Source organism: Lonchura striata, chromosome 1A, assembly GCF_050655825.1.
Source record: "Lonchura striata isolate lonStrDom1 chromosome 1A, ASM5065582v1, whole genome shotgun sequence".
NCBI lineage: Eukaryota > Metazoa > Chordata > Aves > Passeriformes > Estrildidae > Lonchura > Lonchura striata.
Window position 1 is genome coordinate 73695797 of NC_140741.1, and position 27268 is coordinate 73723064.

The 27268-nt window shown below is 45.9% G+C and overlaps 1 protein-coding gene across 4 annotated transcripts in view; it reads right to left on the reverse strand.

The window, feature by feature from the left end:
- Positions 1-334: 334 nt before the first annotated feature.
- The window catches only part of PLXNA4 (plexin A4), a 476129-nt gene continuing 449195 nt past the window's right edge, over positions 335-27268 (reverse strand). For all 4 annotated transcript variants that reach the window (XM_085569917.1, XM_085569916.1, XM_077783705.2 and 1 more), the window contains exons 28-32: positions 26465-26655; positions 23738-23907; positions 20070-20282; positions 7323-7473; positions 335-6599 (exon numbers count right to left, since the gene is read on the reverse strand). In XM_085569917.1, coding sequence (XP_085426043.1) covers positions 6504-6599; positions 7323-7473; positions 20070-20282; positions 23738-23907; positions 26465-26655 — 821 coding nt within the window. In that variant the 3' untranslated portion in view covers positions 335-6503. The remainder of the gene's footprint in view (positions 6600-7322; positions 7474-20069; positions 20283-23737; positions 23908-26464; positions 26656-27268) is intronic.

Genomic DNA, 27268 nt, shown 5'->3' on the forward strand with positions numbered 1-27268 from the left:
TGACACTTCAAAAGCAAATGGAAAAGAATAATCTGTCTGGATCCCACCTCTGCGAGGAAAACAAAATCAAACGATCCAATAAATATCTTTTTGTGTGACAGGGAAAGGAAAAGAGAGATGACAATGGGGGAAGGGAAGGGAAGGGAAGGGAAGGGAAGGGGTTGGTTCCAAAATGTGTGGATATGGGGACATGGTTTAGTGGTGGATGTGACAGTGCTGGGTTAACAGCTGGACTTGATGATCTTTAAGGTCTTTTTCCAACTTTTCCTTGATTTAAATTCCGTCTCTCTGGCTTCCCTCCATCTGACAAAAAAAGCAGCAATCACAGCCTGGGGCATTTTTATTTCTTTATTTTTTTTTTAATAAACTTTATTCTATATTACAAATAGTTGTTTTTTTTTCTTTTTTGTTCTGGACTGCAAAATAGGAATGCCTTATATTTACATACACAGGTATACAATTAATTATAACAAAGGTACAGAAGCTTTGCCTTTACCAAGTAACAACGGGATTCCAATTTAAATAGTATAGATTTTATTTCTTTTTTTAACTAGGATCAGTTCAAAATAAAATCAAACTAACAACAACAACAACCTAAGAAAAAGGATCCCAACCTCCTTTCTAATGCTGTCTTGACATCTCTTTGAGGCTGTTAGTAACACTGTGGTGAAAGGAAATGTCTTTCCATGGATTTTGAGTTGGAAGCTTTAGCAAAACAGAGAATGAGACTTCTGGGCTCACGTGTATGTCCAAGACACGGGGTCAGACACAAGGAAGGGCCTCTCTTGTGACCTTAAATAATCCAGTTGCCTCTCAATTCCTTGGGGAAAACACTGGGAGCATTTAGCTAGCACCTAATCTCTCTGCTTCCTTACCCCAGCCTGGGCTGGAAAGTGGAATTTCTCCAGAGAATGGAGAAAGAGCAGCATTGAAAGTTTAAATAACACCAAGTTTCTCTTAAGATACTTCAGAACGGACTTCAAGCTTGGACATGTGCCTTGATTTCTCCAACTGGCTCTTGTGCCTCGGTCTATCTGAAAGTGAACAGCAACTTCTCCACTGGGGAATGCCAGACCACACCAGTAAAAGAAGGAAATGCTGAAAAGAGCCTGAATGTCCTGGTTTTCCCTCTGTTTTCCACACCCAAGTTTGCTTTACTGAGCTTCCCTGCACACTGCTCTCTGCTGTGAGCATCTTTGAGGTGATCTGTTTCCAAGCAGAAAGAATTTTTTGAGGTAAACTCTCCAACAGAAGATTAAAAAAAAACAACAACAACAAAACAAAAAACCAAACAAAACCAACCAACGAACAAACAACTACGACAACAGAAATCAAACACGTGACAGGTTGATTAGACTAAGCAGCTTTGTAACTTCAGTGGGGTTTTTGGTGGCTTTATTTTTCCAAGTGTAAATTCTGTTTGTTTGGGGGTTTTTTAGACTTTTTTTTTTTACATCTTTCTACAAATTAATTTTTTTTTGCTGTAAGACTGTGTCCCCTTGGGTGCTTCTCCAAGTGGAGAGAACTGAGCCACCCCAAATAAAACATGGTTGACAAGCTCTATTTTCAAAGCATTCTCCACAAAGTAGTTATTCCCAGTAAGACAACAAGATTTTTTTGGAGAAAGGGGCTTTGCACAGTCACAGAGGTGAGGAAAAACTGCGGGATTCCATGCACCAAACACTACCCTGAAATGGGAGCTGCACCAGGTGCAAAGCAGGAAAATTCAGACTGGGAATGAGCAGGAGGTGGAGGTCCACACCACGATATTGAGGTTCATGTGTTTCACCAATTTCCTGCTCCACAGCACACCAAGTTTGGATGGCAGGAGTTAGGACATCCCAAAACCTCCACCTGCCCTGGAGGACAACTCTCACTACTTATATTTTCATTTCTCCTCTTTTGGAAGATTCTCCCACATAGCAGTGTCTCTTCCCAAAGCACTTTGTTAAAGCCTTGGAGAAGGACAGATCTACGTTCCATGTTTTGATTTAGTTCTGAACAATTGTCCTTCTGATATTGGCTGTGATGTGCTTGGGTTTTTACTTCACAGGCATCCCAGACTCCAGGAAATTCAGAGGGGACTCAACAGAAAGGCTGACCACTGACTGGACTCTTCACATTTGATCTATTGGCTTTCAACAGCACTATTAAAAATAATTACAATTATCTGATCTGCTTGGTCTCATTCCCTTCAAAACAAACATTTTCCTGTGGGTGAATGCACAAGATCGGCAAACTTTGGTAATATTTTTTCAATCTAAGCAATTACCAAATGAAATTCTACTGGTAAATTTTCTTCGTGACCCAATAAATTCTATGGTCTTTAGTGTCAAAGATGCAAGGTAAAACAAGTGCAGTGGTGTTTTTACAAGGATGAAAATTGGCATAGCCCTCTTATCTAATGGAGCAAGGCTGATATGTGCTGGCTTGGACCAAACCTTTGGATATGTTCAGGACAGGATGAAGAGTGGGAAGAGAAGGGCTGGAGGCATGGTTTAACATGCAGACTCTGTGATCTTTGAGATCTTTTCCAACCTAAATGATTCATGATTCTGTGCTAGGAGAGGAAGGTGGCTGAATTTCTCCTCGATGGTTCTCCTGTGCTGTCTGTTGGAGGGCAAACAATCTCCAACACCTCATTCCAGACATTTCCCCACACTGGTGTTCCCTGGAAGGCTCAGTCTCCACCAGCACATGACGTGATGGATCAGGTCTCAGATCACTGCCACTGACAGCTGAGTCCCACTCACAGGGAGGACATGAGGTGTTTGCAGAGGGGCTGTTCACACTTCATTCTTCTAACCCAATAGCAAAGCCCCAAAGCAAACCCTGAAGTGAAGAAATAATCTTGGCTCTCTCCATAGAACTTCAGAGAGTCTTCATGAGTTCCCTTTCTCCTGTTTCTGATGGTGCTGCAGGTGTCAGCATTAATTATTTGATTGCAGTGTTTGAGAAATGCCCGTAATGATCAGCCTATCATCTGGAATATTCTGTATATTTGAAGTCTGTCCATGGGCTTCGAGGAACTTTGGCTCCAGTTCTCTCCATGGGGTTTGAAAACCAGTGTGGGACACTCCTTAATTATCAGGAATTTTTGGTCAAGTGTTGAAAGGGAGGTGGGGGGAAAAGAAATCAAAGGAAAATAAAGCATCCGTGTTGTAGTAGGGCTCATTCTTCTGCTTGTGTCTTTGTTTTTAGTTGTATTTTACATGCACTTAAAAAATAGTTAGCTCAACAGGTGAGGCTGGGAAGAAAGATGCCAAGACTTCTCATAGACTGGGGGATTCTGGGACACTGGTTGGAAATGGGAAGGACACTGAAGGGGACAGGGGAGGAAGCCCACACATTTACATCACAATTCTGGCACATTTTCCAAGCAAAAAAGCAAATCCAGCTCAAACACCAAAATAAAGAGAAACAGAAAGACAAAAGAATAAAGAGGAGATGAAAGAGAAGCAAAATGTAGATTTTCTTTCAAATCCTGGGCATGGGGGAAAGAAGAGGGTGGAGAGAAAGCAGAAATGCCTAAATGAGAAGTTGGAAAGGGTTAAGACACCAATCTCCTGGCACTTCCCATTTCCCCTAAGTGTTTCATTCTCAGTGTCTCTGAGGTGTTCAAGTTTTTCTCGAAAAATATATATATATAATATACAGATGAAAAACTCCGTACCAGCAAGAAGAAATAAAATAACAACCATGGAAAACAACCATAACAAACCAAAAACACAGCCCTGAAAACATCGAAAAGAAACAGGGTGAGTCTCAGATTTCCCCTGTGGTATTCCTCTGACTTCAGTAACAGTACAGCATCACACCAGTTCATTTTGATACTTTTTTTGTTTTTCTCTGTTAAACAGCTTCTTCTTCCTCTCATGTGCGCATGTCCAGGCAGGATCGCCCATCACTCATAACCACTTCCCTCCAAGCCAGCTCTCTGTCCTTAGACTCCTACCATCCAGCTGTGAGTACAAGGCATGACAATAGGGTCCATATTTATCTTTTGTGGCACTTTGTTTGTCAAAACCTTTGGTTTCTTCCTTTTTTTTTTTTTAAGTTTTCCCTTTTTTTTTTTTTTTTAATATTTAAGTACTTATAAAAAATACTGTGTTTGTGTTGTTTGTTGTAATTTTTTTACCACTGGCTCTGGTGGGACTTCCCACTTTCACAGCCATAATCAGTGGATCTGGAACATGCGCCAACGTTAACGTTACTAAAATGGATCAACAAAACCATGGCAGAACCAACCAAACCCAAACCATCCCCAATGCGCAGGCCTCTTAAAACTGCTGAGATGTCCATAAGGTGCATGATGAGTCCATCAGCTCAGCAATCCAACAGAAAGCAAGCAGAACCAACAAAAAAAAGGAAGGAACGCACACGCGCACACAGATACACACGCACACGCACAAAATAATTGGAATTGCAATCAAGAGAGAAATGTCTGGGGGTTTAAAACCAAGACGTGTCCCTAAGTTTGCTGTTTCAACGTGAATCTGGTGATTTTCTCCCCACAGACACGTCCAGTTTTGGACTGCTGTTCTTTGAGTGGTTTTGGACTCACCTACGTGTGTATCTGCTTGGCTGAAGGAAAACCTCCCGCTGACTGACTCCTGCTTGCACCACATCATCCCTCACACCCGCTCGGGATCGGTCACTCCCAAGAGGTTCTGGTTTGATAGCAAGAGACAGGAACAAACCCAAACAAACTCGCTCTGTAATCAATTTACACACCCTGCCTGCACCCCTTCCTCCCTCCAGGTGCACAGCAGATCCAGGCTGTTGCTCCAAGGATGGGGTGAGGTGGACGTGGGCTGATTCTCCAACCTCACCTCCATCTGCCAGGGAGCTCTGCTCATGTCTGGGGAGATGAATGCTGACCCAGCTCTGCCTCCCTGGTGAACAAGGAAGGTTCTCCACACCCCGAGGGTCTCTAATCATGGTGTTATCCGGGCTGGCAGCCGTGTGAATGGAACAGCTGAAGGCAAAAGAGATGCAGGAGCTCACTCCCCTTTGGTTGGCCATGAAACAAGTTGAGATGTTCTGGAGAAGATGAGCAGAGGATGGGACAGGGACAGGGTGATCCCCCACAATTGTCCCATGGTGACAGCGATCCCTGAAGGGATAAGAAGTGCAAAGAGAGATAAAATCCTTCCTAGGCAGCAACTGTGCCTTCAGCAAGGCCTATTGGTTCCAGAAATGGAGGAGAGGAAAGGCCAGGAGTTGGCACCAAAAGGCAGATGGGCTCACAGCAGTTCAGAGACCTCCAGAAGACAGGCAGTTCGTCTGGGGTGATCTAGGTAGAAGAATTTTTTGCAGTGTTTCATTTGGATTTCTTCCAAAATTTCCTTCCCAAAAAGTGTGGTGACATTTCCTCTTAGGAGTGACTTGGAAGGAAGGCTTTACCATCAGCCCCGTGCACCACCTCACTTCACAGCAAGCATTTCAGTAACCCACTGTGGGAAAACAACAGCTGTGTTCCAGCTGAGGAAACAAAATGGAAAGAACAGCTTAAAAAAAAAAAATCCTTCTGGTTCTTCTTTTGAGGCTGAGCTCATTGCCTGGAACAAACCGAGGCCTGTGGCTCCTGCTTTCCAAGCCAAGGTGGGAACAAGGGGGATGATGCTGTGCTCCCCATGGCCAGGAGGAGCAGAACCACCACCACAGACAGGATGCCACCGAGCAGAGAGAGCGTTTTGCTGCAGTGCTACGACCAACAGGACACGACGGGAAAGACAGAGGGGGACACGCAGCTCTTGGAAAAATAAGAAGAACCATATGAAACACATGGGCAGGGGAGCGTCGGTCTCCTCATCCCCTCTTGACCCTTTCCCTGCCACAGGAGAGCAGCTGTTTGCCCAGGCAGGATGAGCCACAGTGGTTCTGCTCTGGACGGAGCTGTGGCATTTTTCAGGGAGCCTCCTCTCCCAGTGGGTCGCTATCAAGAGATAGAATTGCAATGGCTCTGCTGGAGAGGAGGTGGATGGGCTCTGCCCTCCAGGAGCCCTGCAGGCAGGCTGCCTTCCCCTTGGGGACACTTGAGTAATACTGAGTTCATTTCCATGTCCTCTCCAGAGGCTACAGCCCTCGGAGGGCAGTTAAAGCAGCATGACAGAAGTTACCTCCCAGTTTCACCTCTGCAGAGTGAGGATGTGATGCTGGGGGAGGGTTGGTGGGGTTTTTGCGTGTGTTCAATAGTTTCTCTCTAGGGCAAAAGGCAGAGGGGAAGCTGTGAAAAGGAGAGCTCCACCCAAATGTCTTCATGGCCCCAGAGCCAAGATTCCTCTGCAGTCTTTTCTTTTAACCCCTGGGGCTCTGTCGCTTTGTCCATAGGTTTGGAAAGAGAAGGAAAAGAGAGAAAGAGAAGGGGGGGAGAGAGAGAGGAGCGCTGTTCGGGTGACTCTGCTTACAGCCCATCAAAACTTGCACTTGGTAAAGATGATGATCTTGAGTGAGGCACGACTTGGTTTATCCCTCCCAGGGTGTCCCTGGCAGGACAGTTCTCAGCTGTCTATGCTCATGAGGGTTATAACTTGTTCAAGTTTGTAGGCAAGTTTCTGTTTCCCAGCCTGGTCGTCTTGATCGAGGGCTCCGAGAATCTGGAAAAGGAGAGAGGAAGAAGTGATAGGGATTTCAGGTTTTTTCCCCAGAATGACTGAGTCCAGCATCTTAAAGCAGCAGAGGAGGGTGAGCTTTCTCTAAGGCAGCTCCCAGACTTAGCTTAGATCATGCAAGGCAAGTCAGTCAGCCAGGAGGGAGCTAGGCAGGGAGTTTGGGTTTGATCTGACTCAATGCAGACCTCTAGATTGAAACCAATTAAATTGATTTTTATCTTGGAGATCCAATATTTATTTATGAGCTTTATCCATCCTCTGGCCATGCCACTTGAGATGCCCTAAGGGGTCTCACATGGCCTTCAATATACATAGAACCGTGCTGGAAACCTTGAAGTCTATGTTGGAGTATTTTGGGGTGCTTTAGGATATCTGAAATGATGTTGGGCACAGTCCTTAAGCAACTTTTGGCCATTTTGGATGTAAAGCTCATGTAGGGCTCCTCTGCAGTGAGTTAACATCTGACCATCAACTACTTCACACCAGCTGAGCCTGACTGAACACGAGAGACACAAAACAGGGATCCAGAGAGGAGTACTGAGGAAACCCAAAAATCCCATACCTTCCCTTCCCAAACCCCAAGCCCCCATGTCTCTCATTCCTTAAATCCTTCACCCTCCCAGCCAGGATGCAGATGGGTATCAGTGACACTCCCTGGGGATGGATGGGCTGTCCCCTGGCCCCCCACAAGTGCCCCCAGGCTCTCACCTCCTCGCTGTACTTGCCCACGTAGGAGTAGATCTCAGAGAGCGCGCTCATGGTGTTGAACTCGTTCATGTGCATGCGGGACTGCTCAGCCAGGTAAGCATTCATGTCCTGGTCACTGATTGCTGGCATCTTGGCGATGTCTGAGTAGTACCTGAGGGGCACAGACACGGGGGTTTCTTGAGGGGAAGAGCAGGAGCTCAAGAAGTGAAATCCCCAAACAAAAAGAAGGAAAAAAACCCATGCTTAGTGTTGGGTTTTTCTGGTTTCTCAGTGAAATACCTGCCCATGATCTTCTTTTACAGCAAGAAAGGTGACTTAGCTGTCGGAATCTGTCCTATGGATGATTCTGAGATTGTAGAAAGGCTCTGTCTGGCAGCCCCACTGCCAAAGCAGAAGCCATAATTGGTCTGTGCTGGTTCCAAGGTTGTTTATTCTGTTTATCTCTCACATGTTCTGCTGCCCTGCCCAGCTCTGTCCTGCAGGGCAGCGTGTGGGGCTCTGCCCTCAGTGGGATGTTACAAACATTCAATACCAGAAACTCCCTGGGCTGGATTTACAATAACGTGCCAATATCTGTCACCTACGTTGGACAGTGTGTCCCCAGCCTGAACCAACAGAAAAATGCCAACACCACAGTGAGACATGGAGGGCATGAAGAAGGAGAAAAAGGACAAGACACACCCAATTTCCTCCACCTTGTCCCCTTTGGACCCCTCATCTAGAATCCTAAAATTTTACTTTTGCACCCGTGCCACACTTAATTATTACTGATATCAAACACTCAGAGCTGGTAATTCATCCTGTAAGATTGAAAACTCTTTTCCATGAACAGAGATCACAGACAGTGTCTCTGGGGGCTCTGTCCAGGGGGGTTCCTGACCCTTGCCAGGGTCCCAGACCTGCCAGGGCAGCCAGAGGGAAGCTCTGGGTTCCCACACTTAGCCAAGGTGGAGATGACTGAGCACTCATCCTGAGCACCAGATGTGTCTTGTATTCACCCCAATCTGAGAATGACACCCGAAAGAGTATCCTGTAAACTTTCCCTGTGACATCAACAGGAGCTGAATTGAAGCTGGATCACGTTGTCAGGCATTCAAGGGTTTTTAGCCCTGCCTTTCTTCCCAGAGAGACATTGCTACCCATTGACAGCTCAGGATTTCACTCCCATACACACAAAACCCCAAAATATTTGTGTTTTTCCTTGCACCATTCTCACCACTACATCTGCCCTCACTGCTAATCACCCAAGTTCCACACTGAATCCAGTCTATCCCAACAACCCTCTTGCTCAGCATCTCCTTTTAACCTCATATTTTAAGCTGGCCTGATATTTATGGCAACAGTCTTCAACTCCAGTCTGACTGGGAAAAAATCTGCTTTTCCTAGGAGTCAACAGCATTCCCCTGGAGCTCAGGAGGAGTGGGGGTTTATCCATAGGATCTAGATCCCCCAGAACCATTGCCCAGCAGGCTTCATCTTCAGAGTGATGTCTCTTTAAGGAAGTTGCTATTTTTGATGTCCTTCCTCCCCTGGGTAAGGCAGGTCTTGGAGGACAAGGTTTGCAGAAGGTAATCAGTCACTGTCACTCGCAGCTGTGCTCTGCTGTCAACTGGTTAATTAGACACCATCATTTACATTTTTAATTTCTGCAATTTGACATTTTGTGCACAAGAAAAAAAAAAAAAAAAGAAGAAGAAGGAAAAAATAAAAAAAGCCCATAGCTGCAGCAATCCACAATTTTATAATTAGGAGGCAGAGGGGACGGGGAGCCAAAAGAGCTGACAGGTGTCCTGTAAACAGCGTGGAGACACCTGCTGAGATGGAGGCTGCTTGCCACTGCAGAGAAATTGGACATTGAAATGCTGTGTGGTGAGGATCCTTGAGGTGAATGAGTGGGAAAATACTCCGTGACAGAGCAGGACGAGCAGCTGCTGGAGTGTCCTGTGGAAGACAGAGCATGGGGGAAAACCCTTCCACAGCAGGAGGTTCCAGCTGTGCTCAGTCTGCTCTTGTGCCCTTCAACCCCACCCTGATTTACCCCAGTGAGTCAGTCTCTGTTGATAACCTGGTTTTGGTGGTGGGATGCTGATTTAATCCATGGCAGAGGGAGGCATAGGAGGCAGAGGTCCTTCTTGCTTGACATTTTCCAAAGCTAAACTCTGTTTCACCATAAAAACTTGTGTAAACCTCATTAATTTTACTGCAACTTCCAGCAGGCACAAAAACATCTCTCTCCCTGGAGCCCTGGCATTTTGTCTTTTGGGCTTAGGACCAGCCAGAAATCTTAGTCTAATCACTCCCATGGTCTAAATATTTCTCATTTCCAGTGCTCCAGTGAAAAGTGCTGTGGGTTTGATTTTCTTTACACTCTGCCTGACCCTCCATCCCCAGGTGGACCTGGACAGTTGTTTGTGAGTAAATCTGGAAATCCCAGGAGGCCGTGTCCTGCAGAACTGTCCCCAGGAGCAGATGGTGAACAGGAGGAATAAATATTTCTTAGACTTTTGCCACTCACAGAAGAACTTAAACAGGTCTTAGCATCACCTGCTGAAGAAGATCAGATTTATGCTGCACACAGGAATTGGTGGCATCCATAACACAGCTGAGAAAACAAGGAATCTTAGGGTTAAAAAGCAAGGTGTGCCTTGGCACTGGAAAAAAAAAAAGTCTATGTGCCACCAGCACAATTCACAGACTTATGAGTAAAACAGGCTGCAAAGCAGTGAAATACATTGATTTATGGCCCCTGAAAAGAGAGCAGCTCTTCATGAATGTTGGATAGGCACCCTCCTGATGGGTGAAATGAGCAGAGAAGGACGCTCATCACAGCAAAAATAAATGGGGTTGGTGGAGGAAATCAGAGGTGCCAGTCTGGCTCTGACAAGAAGTTAAAATTCTCCTTTTCCTCTCTGGCTGAGCTGTCACCAAGTGGTGGCAAGATAGTGGGTGTAGGGACAGGGTGCTCCCAAAAACTGGAGCACAGACACAGTTATCAACCCCTTCTCCAAGTTTGTCCTGTTTCCTTTCCACCTGGTAGCAACAGACTCTTGAGTCTGTGAGTCACAAGGGTTTGAAAACTCCCCATCCCTTTCCAGCCCTGCAGAGATCATTCCCCAGCAGAACAACACTCCCGTGACTCATCCAAACAAGGAAAAGCATCAGGAAATGTTCCCTGGAGCCAAGGATGGGATGCACAGATCAGAGTTTCAAGAATCACAGTTTCGGGGCTCTGGCCATGACAGACGCCCAGGATGTGATCTCAGTGTTCTGGGGTCACAGGCCATCACCCACCAAAGTATCCTGGTCTCCTCCAGACTCAATCCCTTGGCATCACACACCTAAACAGTCATTTCCCATTAAACCAAGGCATTTTGTGGCAAAAATAAAATAAAATAAAGATATATAGCAATACCCCAATCTAGATGAGTGAGAAGACATAATATCCTTCCATCCAAATTCTGCCATGGCCCAGTGACTTATTTATGCAGAAGAGTTTCTAATGAAGCCATCACTGTGCTCTCTAAAGAAATGATGAATGTGTGTATTAAAGCATCCTAGCAGGGAGATGACAACATCCCTGCTGAGTCTTTATTTACATTACATTCCAACCCAGATCCTCAGAGGTACTTAGAGCCTCTCTGCCATTTGCATACCCCTAATGCAAAACCCACTGAGAAGCTGTCACCAAACCCCAGAGGCCCTTACATTTCCACTGCTGGAATTTGCAGGGCTGCCTGTGCTGCTGCCATCACCCCTGCAGCTGACAGCTCCCACACCAGAGCTGGGCTGGGAGGCAGTGCCAGGGGCAGTGAGGTGTTTTGTCACTTGTGGAGGGTCTCACCTGAGGTAGGGACAGGTCTTTGACCCGCTTCCACAGCCAGCAGGAGGTTGGGAACACAACACTGAGCTGTATTCTCTCTGAATGAGACAGAAAGGTAGCAAAGCAAAGCAAAGCAGTAAATGAAGTTTAATCTGCTCTCAAAGGGTCAAGAACAAGAATCCTGAGTAGATTTGCTGCTACTGCTGTACTCCAATTTTGCTCATCTCCAGTGGATCTTTCCCCAGCTGTTTCCAGAAGATTCTCAGATGGAGATCAAAAGAACCAGCCTATATGTGTCTGAGTTTCCTCTTATTCACAGGAGCAGCCTCCATTCTTACCTCAAGGTAAGAGTAATCTTCTGATGTGACAAGAGGAAATTCATTCATTAGACTTCACAACAATTACAATTATGAGGAACTGGGGTAAACCCATCATTCCAGCACTCCAGCTCAGCTGGAGGATGTGAGGAGAACCAGGCCATGGGATGGGTCCTCACAGATATCATGGGAACAGCAACTCACCCCAGCCTGCCTTGAATGGAGAGAGAGCTCAGGAGACCCTCCACTGCCGCTGATGGATGGAGAAGGATTTGGGATGTACCAGGATGCAGCTGGTACTCTTCTACTGAAAAAATAATTATTCTTGCTCCTTCCAACCTCATCTTTCCCTGGGTTGCATTTTGGTTTTTGTTTTGTTGTTTCATTCTGTTTTGTTTTGTTTTCCCAAGGAAAGCGACACAACAATGACCTGAGCATCCATCACAGTGACCTGGGAATACATTTTGTCCTCTGTTTATCCAGGGATAAATGTTTTTTCCCCTCGGTACCGACAGGGAAAGGCTCCTTAGTGGAGCTGTTTCACAAGAATGACTGTGCCTGCTGCCGCTCAGTAACTCATTAACTCATCAAAAGAGAAGAGAAAAGCCACGTTGCCAGCGCTTCCTCCCCAGCCCGAAATTTCCCAGCACAGGCCATGGTTTAGGCAGCTTAGCATGGAGCTAATTGCCTTCCAAAAGATCTTTTTGTCATGGCTGTTGTTTGTCGCTGGGATGGGACTGCACTCATTAATAATCGTTTTAGCATATGAAAAGCTTGTAACGAATCCATGTGCTGCAGACGGCAGACGCAATTACAGCAATAACATAATTAGGGTTATGCAATAGCCGGCTGTATCCAGACCACTGAAGGATGGAGAGGTGTATGAAAGGGATATGGGGGACTCTTCCAGCAGGGAAGGGCTGGTGGAAAGCTTGGGAACAACCAGTTCTTTTTTGGGAAGCAGTGAAGCAGTGCCAGGACGGGCTGTCAGTTCTTGCACTGACACAGAATGGCACTTTGAGTTTCCCGGGGAGCATCTGAGCTGCTGGTGATGCACTGGAATAGATTGCCCAGGGAAATTGGGGACATCCCATCCCTGGAAGTGTTCAAGACCAGGCTGGATGGGGCTTGGGAGCAACCTGGGATAGTGGAAGGTGCCCCTGCCCATGGCAGGGGGTGGAATGAGATCAGCTTCAAGGTCCTTTCCAACCCAAGCTGTAGGAGGGAACAATTCTGTCCATATGTGCAAGCCCTAGAAAAGGCAATGAATGCTTTTATTTTGCCTGCTCATGGCTTTTTCCTGCTGCTTCTCCCCCCGGAATAAGCAGTGGAGGGTTGATGGACAGCTCTGACTCAGTGGCTGAAGAGGCCTGTGCAGAAAGACTGAGAAGCCTGTATGCTTCCCAGGGCTCACACACATCACCTCCCCTTCCTTCCTCCCTCTGCCACTTCTCAAGAGTTTCTCCTCAAAGGTAACAATGATGGCAAACACCTTCAGCTCCCACCATTAACTGAATTTCCATCTCTGCTGCAAGGCAGAGGAATAAAAAAGGAATAAAAGGCTAACATGGAGATTTCCACTTGGCAAAAGTGAAAGACAAAAAAGCCCTCAGGGCAGTTTCCAAAAGCAGCAGTGATGCTGCCTCCTACCTCCACCCACAAAGCAGGGCTTGATTGTGTCACTTTATGTCATTCTGGTGGAACCCTGGTTACTGGGAATTTTAGATTTCTGTGCAGCCAGGCACTGACCCCCAGGAGAGCACTGCACTGACCTGAGGCTGTGGAGAAGCTTCCAAAATGGAATGATGGAACTGGGATTGTGGGTGTGGAATTTGAATAGAAGTGTGTGATATCACGGGGTGGGAAACTCAAGAGTTTAAGGGTTAGAATACAGTAATAGATATAAAGCAAGATGGAGGTTTTGGGACAGAGGCTGGTCCTTCTTCTTCACCTCCTTCTCCATGGGTTCTCCTGCTGCTTCTCCCCTCGGAATAAGTAGTGGGGGGTTGAAGAACAGCTCTGACTTGGTGGCTGAAGAGTGAATCCGTGCACAGTTAGTTCCTCTGGCAGAGGAGATCACCCAGCACCACCTCAGAGCAGAGGATGTGTGGGGCTGTGTCGAAATCTGTGCTATTGATGATTCTGAGATTGTAGAAAGTCTCTGTCTGTCAGCCCCCTGCCAAAGCAGAAGCCATAATTGGTCTGTGCTGGTTTCCAGGTTGTTTATTCTGTTTCTCTCTCACATGTTCTGCTGCCCTGCCCAGCTCTGTCCTGCAGGGCAGCGTGTGGGGCTCTGCCCTCAGTGGGATGTTACAAACATTAAATACCAGAAACTCCCTGGGCTGGATTTACAAGAACGTGCCAATATCTGTCACCTACGTTGGACAGTGTGTCCCCAGCCTGAACCAACAGAAAAATGCCAACACCACAGTGAGACATGGAGGGCATGAAGAAGGAGAAAAAGGACAAGGCACACCCAATTTCCTCCAGCTTGTCCCCTTTGGACCCCTCATCTAGAATCCTAAAATTTTACTTTTGCACCCGTGCCACACTGAATTATTCCTTCTATCAAACACTCAGAGCTGGTAATTGATCCTGTAGGATTGAAAACTCTTTTCCATGGACAGAGATCACAGACAGTGTCTCTGGGGGCTCTGTCCAGGGGGTTCCTGACCCCTGCCAGGGTCCCAGACCTGCCAGGGCAGCCAGAGGGAAGCCCTGGGTTCCCACAGGGCTGCACCCCGCACATATGGACACATTTCCATCTCGCCAGCTGAAAGCTGCGCTGCGTAGGAACAGCTTTTCAGTGTGATGAGAAAACACAGGGATTTTTTTTGTTTTTTTTTTTAAGATGAAAAGTGAAGAAAGACAAGTGAGCAGTCTTCAGATACGCCAAAAGCTGCCCCAGAGAGGCAGGGAATGAGCTGTACCCCCTACCATGACGATGCCTGAGCTTTAATTACAGCCAGGGAGATTTTGGCTGCCTAGCAGGGAAAACACTGATGGGAAGGACTGGGAAGCACGGGAATGAATTGCCCGAGGACAGCAGAGGCTCTGTTGTTGGAGGCCTTTAAGAAAGGGGTAGACAAGCATCTGTCAGGAAGGCTTTAGACAGAGATTATCCTGCCCTGAGGCAGGAGATGCTCCGGTTGACCTCCTGAGGCCCCTTCCAGGCTGTTTTTTATTATCTCCACTGACAACACCCCCTGCCTTGACCTTTGGTATGCTACTTCTTGAGCCTTCTTTCCAGCAGAGAGAGAGAGGGGGCACAGAAAACTAATTTTTTAACAGAGAGCCAGGATTTGCACCTCTCATGTGATGCTCTTTTTTAAAGCCCTCAGAGTTTTTCCTTAAAACCTCAATAACTCACAATGTGAGGGTACGTGCAGCTTTTTATTGTTTTAAATTGGTCCAGCTTGTCTTTCTTTCCAAAGTTAGCTGTAAAGTGGCCAACAGAAAAAACAAGCATTGCACAGGTAGAGATTTCCTAGTGACTTGAGAGCCCTGAAACCCCAAGCTGACACACTGGGTAGGTGAAATCTCAAATGGGTACAGGCTGTTTGTTCTGTGTACTCCAAACATACTCATAAAGCTCTTCCTAACAAGATCTAGACCTTGACATCTAAAGGCTAATGCGATGCAAATCATAGCTGCTTCATGAATCACCAAATCAAAAATGTTTTGGGTTGGAAGGGACCTTAAAGATCATCCAGTCCCACCCTTGACATGGGCAGGGACACCTTCCACCACCCCAGGTTGCTCCAAACCCTGTCCAACGTGGCCTTGAACACTTCCAGGGATCCAGGGGCAGCCACAGCTTCTCTGGGCACTCTGTGCCAGGGCCTCACCAGCCTCTGAGTAAAGAATGCGTTCCAAACATCTCACTGAAATCTCTCCCTTTTAGTTTAAAACTGTTCCCTTTATCCTAAAAGTATCTGTACATGTAAGGAAAAAAAAGCAGATGAGATCATGGCCACCAGCTATGGCACCAGTGGCACCAGCTATGCCAGGCACAGTTTGCACCCAGGTTAACACAATAAAAAGCAAATGTTATAATTCTGAATCCCACATATCAGATCACTTTAAGCTTCTTTTGATCCTGAACCTGGCAAGCCTATTTTGAACGGTCTTCATTGGATGACTCTTAAGTTAAGAACACTTGTGATGTCTCCATTGACTTTAAGTTTTTCTTAGAGGGGCTCTTTTCAATGCACAATAAGCAGCCAAAAGGAGACCGAGTCCCTGCAGGGATAAGGAAAAAAAAGAGCACCAGATCCTCTCCTTGCAGCCCTGCAGGTGTTTTGGGCACCAATGTGAAATGGAAAAACTCTTTGACTTCTGCTTTTTGTGCTCTGCCCCTTTTCAGTCTCCCACATCCTTGCCTCCGTGCCAGGCTTCGGCAGGGAAACATCATATTGATTGTGATGCAGGCAATTAAATGGTGTTAATGAAGTTCAAACAAGTGTTATCATAAGCTTGGCAGCATGGAGAGAAATGAAAGGTCAGCCACAGCCCTTTGTCATTTTTCAGTGTGGTGTTGAATGCTAATGAGACAGTCCCAATTAGAACAGGCTCCCCTTTGTATTGCTTGGGGATTGCATCAAATGCTCCCAAGTTCTCCAGATTTCCAGGCTCAAAGGGGACATTTGAAGTAAACTTGAAAAGATGCAGATCTGAAGCTGCTCTAATGTAAATTCAGCAGAGCCTATGGAGTTTTACTAACTGAAGTCAGATGAGATTCTGCTCTATCGCTACCATTCTTTTCCTCTTTTTTTTTTTCTTTTTTTTTTTTAATGATAATTGAAAAGCCTCCACTTTGTTTTAGAACTACAGCCCGACTCTTCGTGGCTTCAACAAAAGCCAAATAGCCTGTCCCAATTTCCTGGGTTAATTGTCCTGCCTCATCAGGCCTTGTGCTCTGCAGCAGGAAATCCAAGATGTGGCTGCACCGGGACACTTTTCAACCACGTGTTTCCAGCTCTGTGTGTCTCATTTGAACAGGGAACCTGCTTTTTCCCAGAAGCCAGAATTTCTCAGCTGGGTTGTTTCAGCAGGCAGAATCCACCTCTGCTTCCAACAATGTTATAAAAGGACTTTCATGAAATCACAGAATAGTTTGTGTTGGAAGGGACATTTAGAAGTCGTCTATTCCAGCCCCACTGCAATGAGCAGGGAGCATCTTCAACTAAATTTAAGTGATGCACAATTTTTTTGTTGCTGTTGTCGGCAAATCCATTATCTTGAATAATTACAGAAATGGGCACTAAAACAACCAACCTCTCAAAATGTCATGGAAGTTGTCCATTTCTTATATAGTTTTCCATTAAGTTGACAGGAAATTGCAAAAATTGGTAAATTTAAAAATATTTTAATTAGTCATTGTCATGCATCCCAATTCTGAAGGCAACTCTTGACTCATCACAAAGAAGTAACTGAAAACATGAGAAAGTCCTACACTAAACCATGAGCCAAACAAATAAAACCAGTGAAGATTACAGTCCTTCTGTTGAAATCTTTTGGAATCCAATTTCCAGTTGACCACCCTGTGGAGGCAGACCAGTGGTAAGGCCAGAAGCTGGAACTATTCCCTTCCCAATGCACATTCCCAGGTGGAAAACAAATATTTGAAGGATTGGAGGGAAGTCCTTTCATCCCTGCCTCCTTCTCATGCCGAGGCCATTCCCTGCTCTGAGTTTGTGAGCCCTAAAGGCTCCACACCAAGAAAACAGAGATTTTAAAGGGATGGCTTGGAGTAACCCAGCTCAGTTCCACTTTCAGACCTCTAAATCCAGGCACGTTTTAATCCAGAGTGCCTCAAGTTGGGTACAATCTACCACTGACTAATTACCCTCTAAAGAGTTTCCTCTTTGTCAAAGAAGTTAGTTTGATTTCAGGTTCTTCTGATTTACTCAACCACTTCTTAAACTCCCTGACTTTTTCTCTCCTGACTCACTCTTTGAAGAAGTCTAGTGGTCTTGAAGGATGCCATCTCCAGCTGATGCTGACTACAGAAATGGCTCCAACCAGCACTGGAAGCCTTTGGATTTGGAAAAAATCCCTCAAAGCACAATCACAGAACGGAGAGAAGAAATTCATTACCTCGGGGTAGAACTCAAATTATATTTTATTCATCCCTGATAGGTTTTTTCTTTCATCTCCCACAGCATCCAGGTGCCACTGCCTTGAGTCAGTGGAACTGACACACAAAAATAAAAGCAGGGAAGAAGCTCTAACCATATTCCAAAACCTGCAGTCTCCCCTTGGGCTTCAGTTCAAGTTGTCAGACATCAGTGCAGATAACAACCCAGCACATGCTGGGGACAGGAATCCAGGGCTGTTTACAAGCAGCAGGAGGTGTTATGTACCTCGTTTGCAAACCCAGTTGTTTGGGAAAACTTCCAAGGAAATGCAGCACCTATTGCTGAAGATCACTGGGCACCAGGATTTAGCTCCAAAAAATTGTAAAGTGAAATCAATACTGGAAAAAAACCAAAATGGAAACCGCAGCCTTTTGTTTATCCAGAGGGAAAAGAGAAAAAGAAAAAAAAAAAAAAGGTGGTTTTTGCATAAGGAAATATCCTATTCTCCACTTAAATACCTCAGTTTGTCACTCAAATGTAGCATCTCCCAAGATAAAATCAACCACTCTGAGATGGAAAACATTATTTGTCCACAGAAGCCACCCAGAGTGTTGCTAAAGCACCATTAGAGAATGACACCTTTGGGTCATGTTGGTACAAACTTGATTTCTAAATGGAACCTCCAACACTTGCTTCCCATTATCCAGGTCAATCCAGCAATCAGCCTCAATACATACTAAGAAACTTGGACACGGTACCAAAAGTAGGTCATAATTAAGCAAGGTAGCTCATAAGAGCCTTGCAGGTTGCCTAGAAACGACATTTGCTGAAGTGTTTAACCACATCTAAAAATAATTGTCCAGACAAATCACAGACCAATGGGAGAATTGTTGGGAAAAAAGCTGCCTTGTGCTGAGTAGGGGATGGAGCTCTTTGATCAGCCACACTCCTGTCACAAAATGAGAAAAAATCATCCCCAGCAAATGCAGTACAAGGATTTATAGCACAGCGTGAGGTGTCTGCAGCAGCAGAGGCCTTGTACAACCTGCAGGACATGGTATCAATTTTAGGCCATGCCTGGGAAGTCATCCAGAGGAAATCATTGCTGAAAGCTGGATGCAGAGCACAGGAATGATCTGTAGGATAAACCCTCCTTTGTATTTACAGAGCAGCAACCATTCCCCATCTGTGCAGTTCCCAAACCTGTCAATAACGCCAGGCAAGTGCAGAATGTTGGAAAGCAAAGCCCATCTCCTGCTGGATGAAGAACAGGATGTGCTGTTTGCTTGTCCTGGGGGAAACCCCACAGAAAATGAAGCCCAAACATGCTGCAGGAATAGATGTTTTTCTTGTATTCCCTGTGGAGCAGCTTTTCCAGGCAGTGACCCTTGGTACAGCAGATGGAAGTACAGCCACAGGTTTTGGGAGTGTGGACAAAATGTTTGGAAAGGCCTCTGACCTGATATAAAATATCTGCAGAGCTTCAGTCAGCTTCTGTCAATCCTCTGGCACACTCAAATCACTCAAAGCACAGGAGATCCTCCAAGGGAAGTTGCTGCGGGATAATTATAAATCCCTTGGGATCTGGGCAGTGTGGGGACTGTCACAACGGTGCTGAGAGCAGCAAATCACTTCAGGCCTGTGTGGAAAGACTGAGAAGCCCATACACTTCCCAGGGCTCGCACACATCACCTCCCCTTCCTTCCTTCCCCTGCCACTTCTCAAGAGTTTCTCCTCAAAGGAAACAATGATGGCAAACACCTTCAGCTCCCACCATTAACTGAATTTCCATCTCTGCTGCAAGGCACTGAGGGAATAAAAGGCTAACATGGAGATTTCCACTTAGCAAAAGTGAAAGACAAAAAAGCCCTCAGGGCAGTTTCCAAAAGCAACAGTGATGCTGCCTCCTACCTCCACCCACAAGCAGAGCCTGGTTGTGTCACTTTATGTCATTCTGGTGGAAACCTGGCTGCTGAGAATTCCAGACTTTCTGTGCTGCCAGGCACTGACCCCCAGGAAAACAGTGCACTGACCTGAGGCCGTGGAGAAACTTCCAAAATGGAATGACAGCACTGGGATTGTGGGGGTGGAGTTTGAATAGAAGTGTAATATCACATGGGGGAAAAACTTGGAGCTTAAAGTTGTAGAATATAGTAATATTTATAAAGCAAGATGGAGGTTTTAGTGCAGTGGCTGGTCCTTCTTCTTCACCTCCTTCTCCATGGGTTTGGGTGGTATTTTGCAATTGGACAGAAAAATTTGCATTGCAGGGCACAGGTGATTACTTATTGGGTTAAAAGTGTCGTTTCTTAATTGGACAGTTTATCCTTAAAAGGCTTTGCAGAGATAGATACGAGGCCATTTTGTAGCTTATTAAAGTACTGTGAAACTCTGGTTTGTGAGACTGTAACATAGATAAGAATTTATAAACATCTGAGTTCGAATACGAAATGCTCGCATTTAATCCTGACCCTGACCCAGGCTGAAAATTAAGATAAACAATCAACATCGTCCCATAGCTGAAACTCACCTTTCCACCCAGTTCTTGTAGCTGGGGATGTCCTTGGCGTAGAGGAGCTTGTTGGAGGGGGAGTCTTTGCCCAGCCGGTGCTCGGAGGTGGAACAGGAGTCCATGAAGGTCTGAGCCACCACGGACAGGCAGGCGTCCGTGATGCTGTTCTTGTGGATGTCGAAGACGAACTGTGGGTTCTTGATCATGTTAACCCAGAACCGCAAGGGGAGGCTGCAGGAGGGGTGGCAGAGGGGACACAGTCAGGGCACAGCTCACAGGAGACATCACAGCAGAAAATGGCACGTGGGGATCAAAAATCAAGCTGTGGATGTGAAGGTTTTAGGATAAACCTTGCTATACAATGAATTTCCTCCCTACAAAGTCTAGAAATGGTAGAGACGTCACCTTTCATCCCTGTAATCCTTGCAAGGCAGATGTTTAGAGTCAATGCAACCTTGTTGAATATGAAAAATGCATATTTTATGATTGGCTTTTTGCAAATATTAAAATGAATATTATATGTGTAATGTTAGAAAGTTATGCTGTATTGATTCTCTTAAGCAATGTGTTAAATATAATTCTAGGTTATACCACAATGTTAAAATACAAACTATGTATACAGTTTGTTTTTTTTTTAAAGAAATGGGAAACTCGCTTTGAGAGAACAGTCACAGAACACCTAAATCTTCCAGAGAGAAGGAATTTATGGTTTTCTTTTCAGAAGAAGCTAATTTCTTCAGGCCTTGCTCAGACTTGAAGATGCCGTGGGGATTAAAAGAAGTAGCTGCCACATACCAGACAGAGTTTCTTGTTTTAAATAGAATGTACGCATAACCATGAAGTATGTATGAATATGCAACAGTGTATGGTTTTTAAGGGTTATTCCTTTGTTCCCAAAACATGTTTTTGGCAGCTCAGTGTCCAAAAATATCTGGACATCTGTAATTCTTTGCTTTTTATTGTCTTGTAATTATCCTAACTCTAAATTTTTATTACTCTACTTGTATTACTATTTTTATAACCATTTTATTATTATCAAACTTTTAAAAATTCTAAAAACAAGTCATTGGCGTTTTTCACATTGAAGGTGCCCATAAATTAATGGGAGTAAAATTTAGGTGATGACAAACACTCTGGATCTCTCTGTGTTAAGTTTGCAATGGAAAGTTGATCCTGTCGGTTGCTCCATCAGGTGAAGACAGGCATTGAGCCCACAAAAATTATTATGGTATGGGTTATAAAGCACTGGAACAGGCTGCCCAGAGAAGTTGTGGCTACCCCTGGATCCCTGAAAATGTCCAAAAACAGCTTAGACAGGGCCTGCAGCAACTTGGGATAGTGGAAGGTGTCCCTGACATAGCAGGGGGTGGCACTGGATGAGTTTAAGGTCCCTTCCAACCCAAACCATTCTGGGATTCTACACATTTGTCATTGAAGGACTTGGCTTTTTAGCCCTCACAGCAACCCCACAGGAAGAGAGGTAGGTAGAGCTCCCAGGTGGAGATTGGGAATGCTCATGGCACACCCTGTAGAACATCATATCCTGTCACTCTCCACTGCTCCAGCCCAAGCCTTCACATGATCCCAGTACCCTGAGCAGGAAGCAGCTGCTACATGATAGGGAAAGCCCCCTTGCCTCAAGGAAAAAAAAAAAAAGGAACTGGGAAACAGCCTTTGATATGAAAATATATTTGCCCTAACCAAGGAAATGCTATTCCAGTTGCAATTCAAAGCTCTTTCCCCCCTTTTTCTCCAAAGAGCAGCTCATTTGTATGAGATGCCCTGAGGTACCTTGTATGAGATACCTCCAGCCTTTGCCTCAAGCCTTTTGTCAGGGCAGATGCACTGCAGTGATCATGGCCCAGGAGCTGGGATGTGTCACTGAGCACAGAGCCCAGCCCCTGTCTCTCTCTCAGGCAGATTGCTAAGTCTGCCTTCACTCCCTGCACCTTTCAGCTTGGCAAATTCTCCTGATATTCAGGATAAACTCCCCAGTTCCTCCCATTTGCTCATTGCATTCACAACGCTGTAAAAAACTCATCTCCAAGCCTGATTTTGGGTGATGCCGTGTTTTCCAAAACTTCTGTGTGTTCTCCTGAGCATCGAAATCACAGAACAAATGTAAGGAAAGCCCCACACAGGGAATCTGGTCAGCCAAGCTCAGGAGAAGAGGGAGATGCTGGAAAACACAGAGTTATAGAGTGCTTGGACTGGGAAGAGACCTTAAAGACTATCCAGTTCTACACCCTTGGTGTAGGGACACCTTCCACTATCCCAGCTTGCTCCAAACCTCATCCAAGGTGGACTAGAACAGTCCAGGGATGGGACAGCCACAGCTTTTCTGGACAGCCTGTCCCAGGGCCTCGGGGAAGAATAAGAAAAAAATGGCAATGAGACACAACGGAGTTGTGGGAATTTCATCTGGGAATGGAGAATCATCACTGGGGGGATGAAGTGGATGAGTGAACCTTGCAGAAGTCCTTCTGCAGGTGTTTGGATGGCACACACAGCCATGGTGAGGAGCAGAGTGTGTGTTTGTGTGCCTGGGTGTGGAGAGGGGAGAGGGGACGATGTCCCTGGCTGGGAATAATGAAGCCCTGTGATGTGACTTTGAGTTAATTTGATCTGATTGAGCAGATTTCTTCACACTGCCCCTTTTCCCACAAACACACACACTCTGCCTTCCCCCCTCCCCTCTTAAATAAACCTCCTGCTCATTTAGGCTGAGTGGCTGCAATCAGCCTTAGATTAGTGCTGCAGATAATGTTAATAATATGCTAATGTTTCATTAGTTGAAAGCCTCTTTGGTGCATGGGGTTTCTTTTTTTATGTCACCGGCGCTGTGACGATCTGCCAACTGCATGGCTGGGAAAAGGAAAAAATGCATGAGCTGGGAGCCCCACGGCTCTCCTCTGCTGCTCCTTTTATAGTCCCTGTGTTTGCACAGGAGAAGGGGAGGGAGCCATTCCCCAGGGAGCTCTTTCCAACCGGGAGACTCAGCAGAAAGGAGGTTTTTTTTTTCCAACGATCCTGGCTTTTCCTGCTGTCCCACTGCAGGGATGAGGAGCTGGAGCAGGGGGCTGATGTCACTCTTTGCCACTGATGTCACACTTTGTTACTCACTCCAAAGAAGACTCACACCCACCTCCCGACTCTTGAAACACTTAGTACTTAGTTGGAGATGCTCTCCTGGCCTCCAGCTCCCACCCAGGAGGGTACAAGTCTCTTGTGGGGACTCCACATCCTCTGAGGATGTCTCAAATACCTTAAAATTCTCAGCTGGCCTGAGATATCTTTGTGTGGGCAAACAAATAGAGCTGGGAATAAGAACACCCAGTGCAGATGAAGCCAGTGGTGTTGAATCCTCTCCCATGCCTCCCTAGATATTCCTATGTGATCCTGGGCAGCAATTAAAAACTTCATTTTTCCCCATCAAATCCCTCACAAACCCTGCCATTTGCACATAATACAGGGCAAACTGGGACCTATTCAGCAAAAGTGCTAATCCTTTAGAATTTGGGATCTTCTGACTTCTCCGTTGACTTGACAAGACTGAGCCTCATCCTTTGAGCTCCACACCAGGGTCCTCAGCTCCCCCAGCAGCCAGATCCCAAACACACTTCCCTCTACCCTCCTTCCAGCCCAGTAGCCCTTCTGGGCTGTGCTGGGCTCTGTCACTCACTCACCAGTTGCTCTTCCAGGTGTGCCGCACGTGGGGGTCGTGGATGTTGTGCTTGTCTGCCTGCTCATCCAGGAAATCAAACATGTACTTGATGGCCAGGGGGAGGGCACTGCCACGGTGGGCAGTGCTGAAGATGGTCTCAAAGAGGTCGTCCACGAATTTCTGGAGGGTGCCCTGGTGGGAGAAGGAAGGAAGAAAGGAAGAATATGAGGTAACAAGTGGGCAGAGGATGTTGAATTTTGGTGCCCCACTGAAAACAGGGCATGTCTGTGGATAAGCAGAGGTGTGATTGAAAAGTGGGGGCCATCTAATATCAGTTAAATGTGACATGACCTGGAATTTCAAGACTAATGTTTTTAAACAGGAATGTTTATCATCACAAGAACAATTACACCTCATTTTCACACAGATTCCTCTCTCTGCATCCCATCCTCAAGGCTTTAGTGCATCCATGAGACAAAACCCAGCCATTTTCCAGGCTGGCTTGCACCCAATCCTCTTTTAAACTGGGAAGAGAAGTCTGTAGAAGGCTGTAGAGCACAGCAGAAAGTGTCATGGAGACAAAAAAAGGAGAAGGGAACCTGGAGAGGTGGGTGGGTAATGTGTGACCAGTGTCCTAAATAACACCAACTTCATTCCAAAGAGGCCTCCTCATCTTTTATTCCTTACTAGGAGAATCCCAGATCCAGGGCTTGGAGAGTCACCCTTGTGAGGACAGTGGACTTTTAGCAGGGAGGAGAGGAGCTGGAATATCTGAGGGTCACCAGGCTTGGAGAAGGGGACAGCTGAGGAGTTCTAGGCTGGGTTTGGGGTGGAACCAGGCAGGGCACGTTTTCTCTGTCACCAGAGCTTCACAGACATTTATATGTGGACAAACAGCTGCTAAAATAACTAAAAATCAATTGAATCTCCAACAAACATTCCTTGATATGAAAAATTTCCTTTCCTGCAAGATAAAACTCTGCCCTTTCTCCAAAGACCTGGGGAAGAAATGTCTCCTTTCTAGAAATAAAACCTTGGGTTCCACCAGAGTGGCTCAAGTTTACCTACAGCTAACAAACACTTAATTAGAAAGCTGGTGTCTCTGGCTGATTCACCACTTGATTTATTCTTGGGGAAGCAAAAGAGAGGCACCTTTTGTTTGTATGAACTCCTTCGGGGTGAACAAAGCCCTGCAGCACAAGTCTGACTCAGAAAGGGCTCCGGAGGGGAAATCCTCTTGGTCTGACATGGAAGAGCTGCCCTCAGGTTCAGTTCCTGCAGGGAATTAGTTCTCTACATGTTCACCCCCACAAACACCTCTGAGGCTTTTAGGGAAGAGGCTCTTGGGCATCAGAGGTCAGGGATTTACCAGAATAAAAATCATTGTCAGTTTAACAAAGTATTCCTGGGGATTGTATTACAGCAACTGCTCTCTCTCTTTCCCTCCCTCCCTCAGTCACAATGAGAAAAGAAAATTGCTTGGCCCAAGAGGGGAAACAATAAAACCCCAACCTTGCTAACTCCTTCTGTTTCTGAGCAGGTTTTGCAGCTGCTTTCCTGTCATCTCCACAAAATAACCCAACAAACAAAGAAACAAAACCCCCAACAAAACAACAACAACAAAAAAAAACCACAAGAACAAACCAACAACAACAACAACAAAAAAACCAAAAACAAACAAAAAAAAAACAACCCAAGTGTTGAGTTTGTGACCCAGAACAGAAAGCAAAAGCAGTTCAGTGGTGGGGTAGGGGCTGCATCCCCAGACAACATAAATCAGCATCAGTCCAATGCTTGCTGGTCTACACCAGCTGGGGCCTGAGCCCTGGGGAGCAAGACTTCCCTTTTTCAACATTTTTCACACGTTGTGTGATCCATAAAAGCCTCCTGATGCCAGGGAATGGGGCATGGACCAGGGGCTAAAGACAAAGCTGCCTTTCCTCCAAATCCCTCTGCAGCTCAGCCAGCCTGAGTGAGGCTGCAGGGAGAGCCAGACATCAGAGGAAAAAATGAGCTGAGGAATAAATGAGCAGGTAAATCTGAAAAGTAGGACTTAAACTAGTGATGGAAATGGGTATGATGGGCAAACTCAGACAGCATTTGCATGAATGCATAGAATTGTGTTTGTGTCTATTAATACCCTGACAAAAAATGAAAAAGTTGTGGATGTGTTCAGAGACTCAGGTCAGGATGTTCCTGCTCTGCCCCCACTTGATTTAATCTGTATTTTCTCTCTGTGCATGCTGAGTTTTCATGTCTCAATGTAAGGTCAATGTAGCTCTCTCCAAGTCATCAGCACAGAGTCTTTATTGACTCAGGAAAAATGTGGAGGAGGATTTGTACCACAAATCCCAGTATTTTGTGGTATTGGAGCCATTTCAGACTACGAGGCCTGACATATCTTAGGAACCTACTCTGAGCACCTGCCCTGGCTCTTCACTTGCTCAATTTTGGTACAAATTACAAACCAGTATAATCAAAAACTCTGGCACCTCCTCCTGTGCTTTTTCCACCAATCTCATGGCCCTGGATTGTAACTCCTCCTTGCTTTTCCAGTGTCTCTTTTTGACTCTGCTTTCAAAACTCAAGCTCCTCCCCCCCATGCTCAGAACTCTCCCTTTGCTCTATTTTCCTGCTGTTCTTCTCTTTTTACCCAACTCTGGCATCCTTTGAGTGGCCTCTCATTTCTTGCCGGCAAGAAATTCCACCGCACTCTCAAACCCCGCTGTCCCCAGCCTTCACCACATACCTTGGTGGCCAGTAACCTGGTCAGGTAGATCTCAGAAACCATCTTGCTGCCTCGGTCACCCTCTTTTTGGTCTCCATGCTCGTGGTTCTTGACCAGGTGCCACATCTTGACGCCGCTCTCCAGGTCAGGGGTGATCATGGGGGTGCGCGAGCGGAGGCTGTCGGGGCTGCCCGTGTAGCGGATCATGTTTTCTGTGGAGACACAGAACCAGGGGCCCCCTTTGTGTCTCAGCAGCTCTTGGGCTTGGGGTTTTCAGGAATTCTGCTGGTGACGTGCCACCAAATGCATTTTTCAAGGCAATGACTGCATGGTTGGCTCAGCAAAGGCAAGTGATGTCACCGAGCCAGGCGTGATGTCAATGTCTACACTACTAAATTTAGTGAGGTTCAAACACAGATTTCCAGCTGTCCATAATCTTTATCTCTTATCATGTTCCCTGGCAAGTGGCACTGTCAGTGCCAGAAACTTCCCAGGGCTGGTTCAGGGGGTAGCACAGGTTCCTTTTGGTAACCAGTTTCTTATGGGATTGGTTTTCCCATATTTTATCCATGCCATGCCATGCTGCTTAACATAAAAATGTTGCTGTCTGTAATGTGATCTCTTATGTAGCTCCTCATCCCCAGATTTAGGAGTTGCCTTCCCTCCCTCCCTTGGCATCAAAGCAAACAATTCCTGCCCAGCCATCTTCCTTACTCCCTGCTCTAAAATCTTGTTTTGACAGAAATCAGCCAGACGCCCAGGTGGACATCCACAAATTTCCTCTCCAAGATTTCTTTTAGCCTCCAAATTTTACCTCTCTTTGCC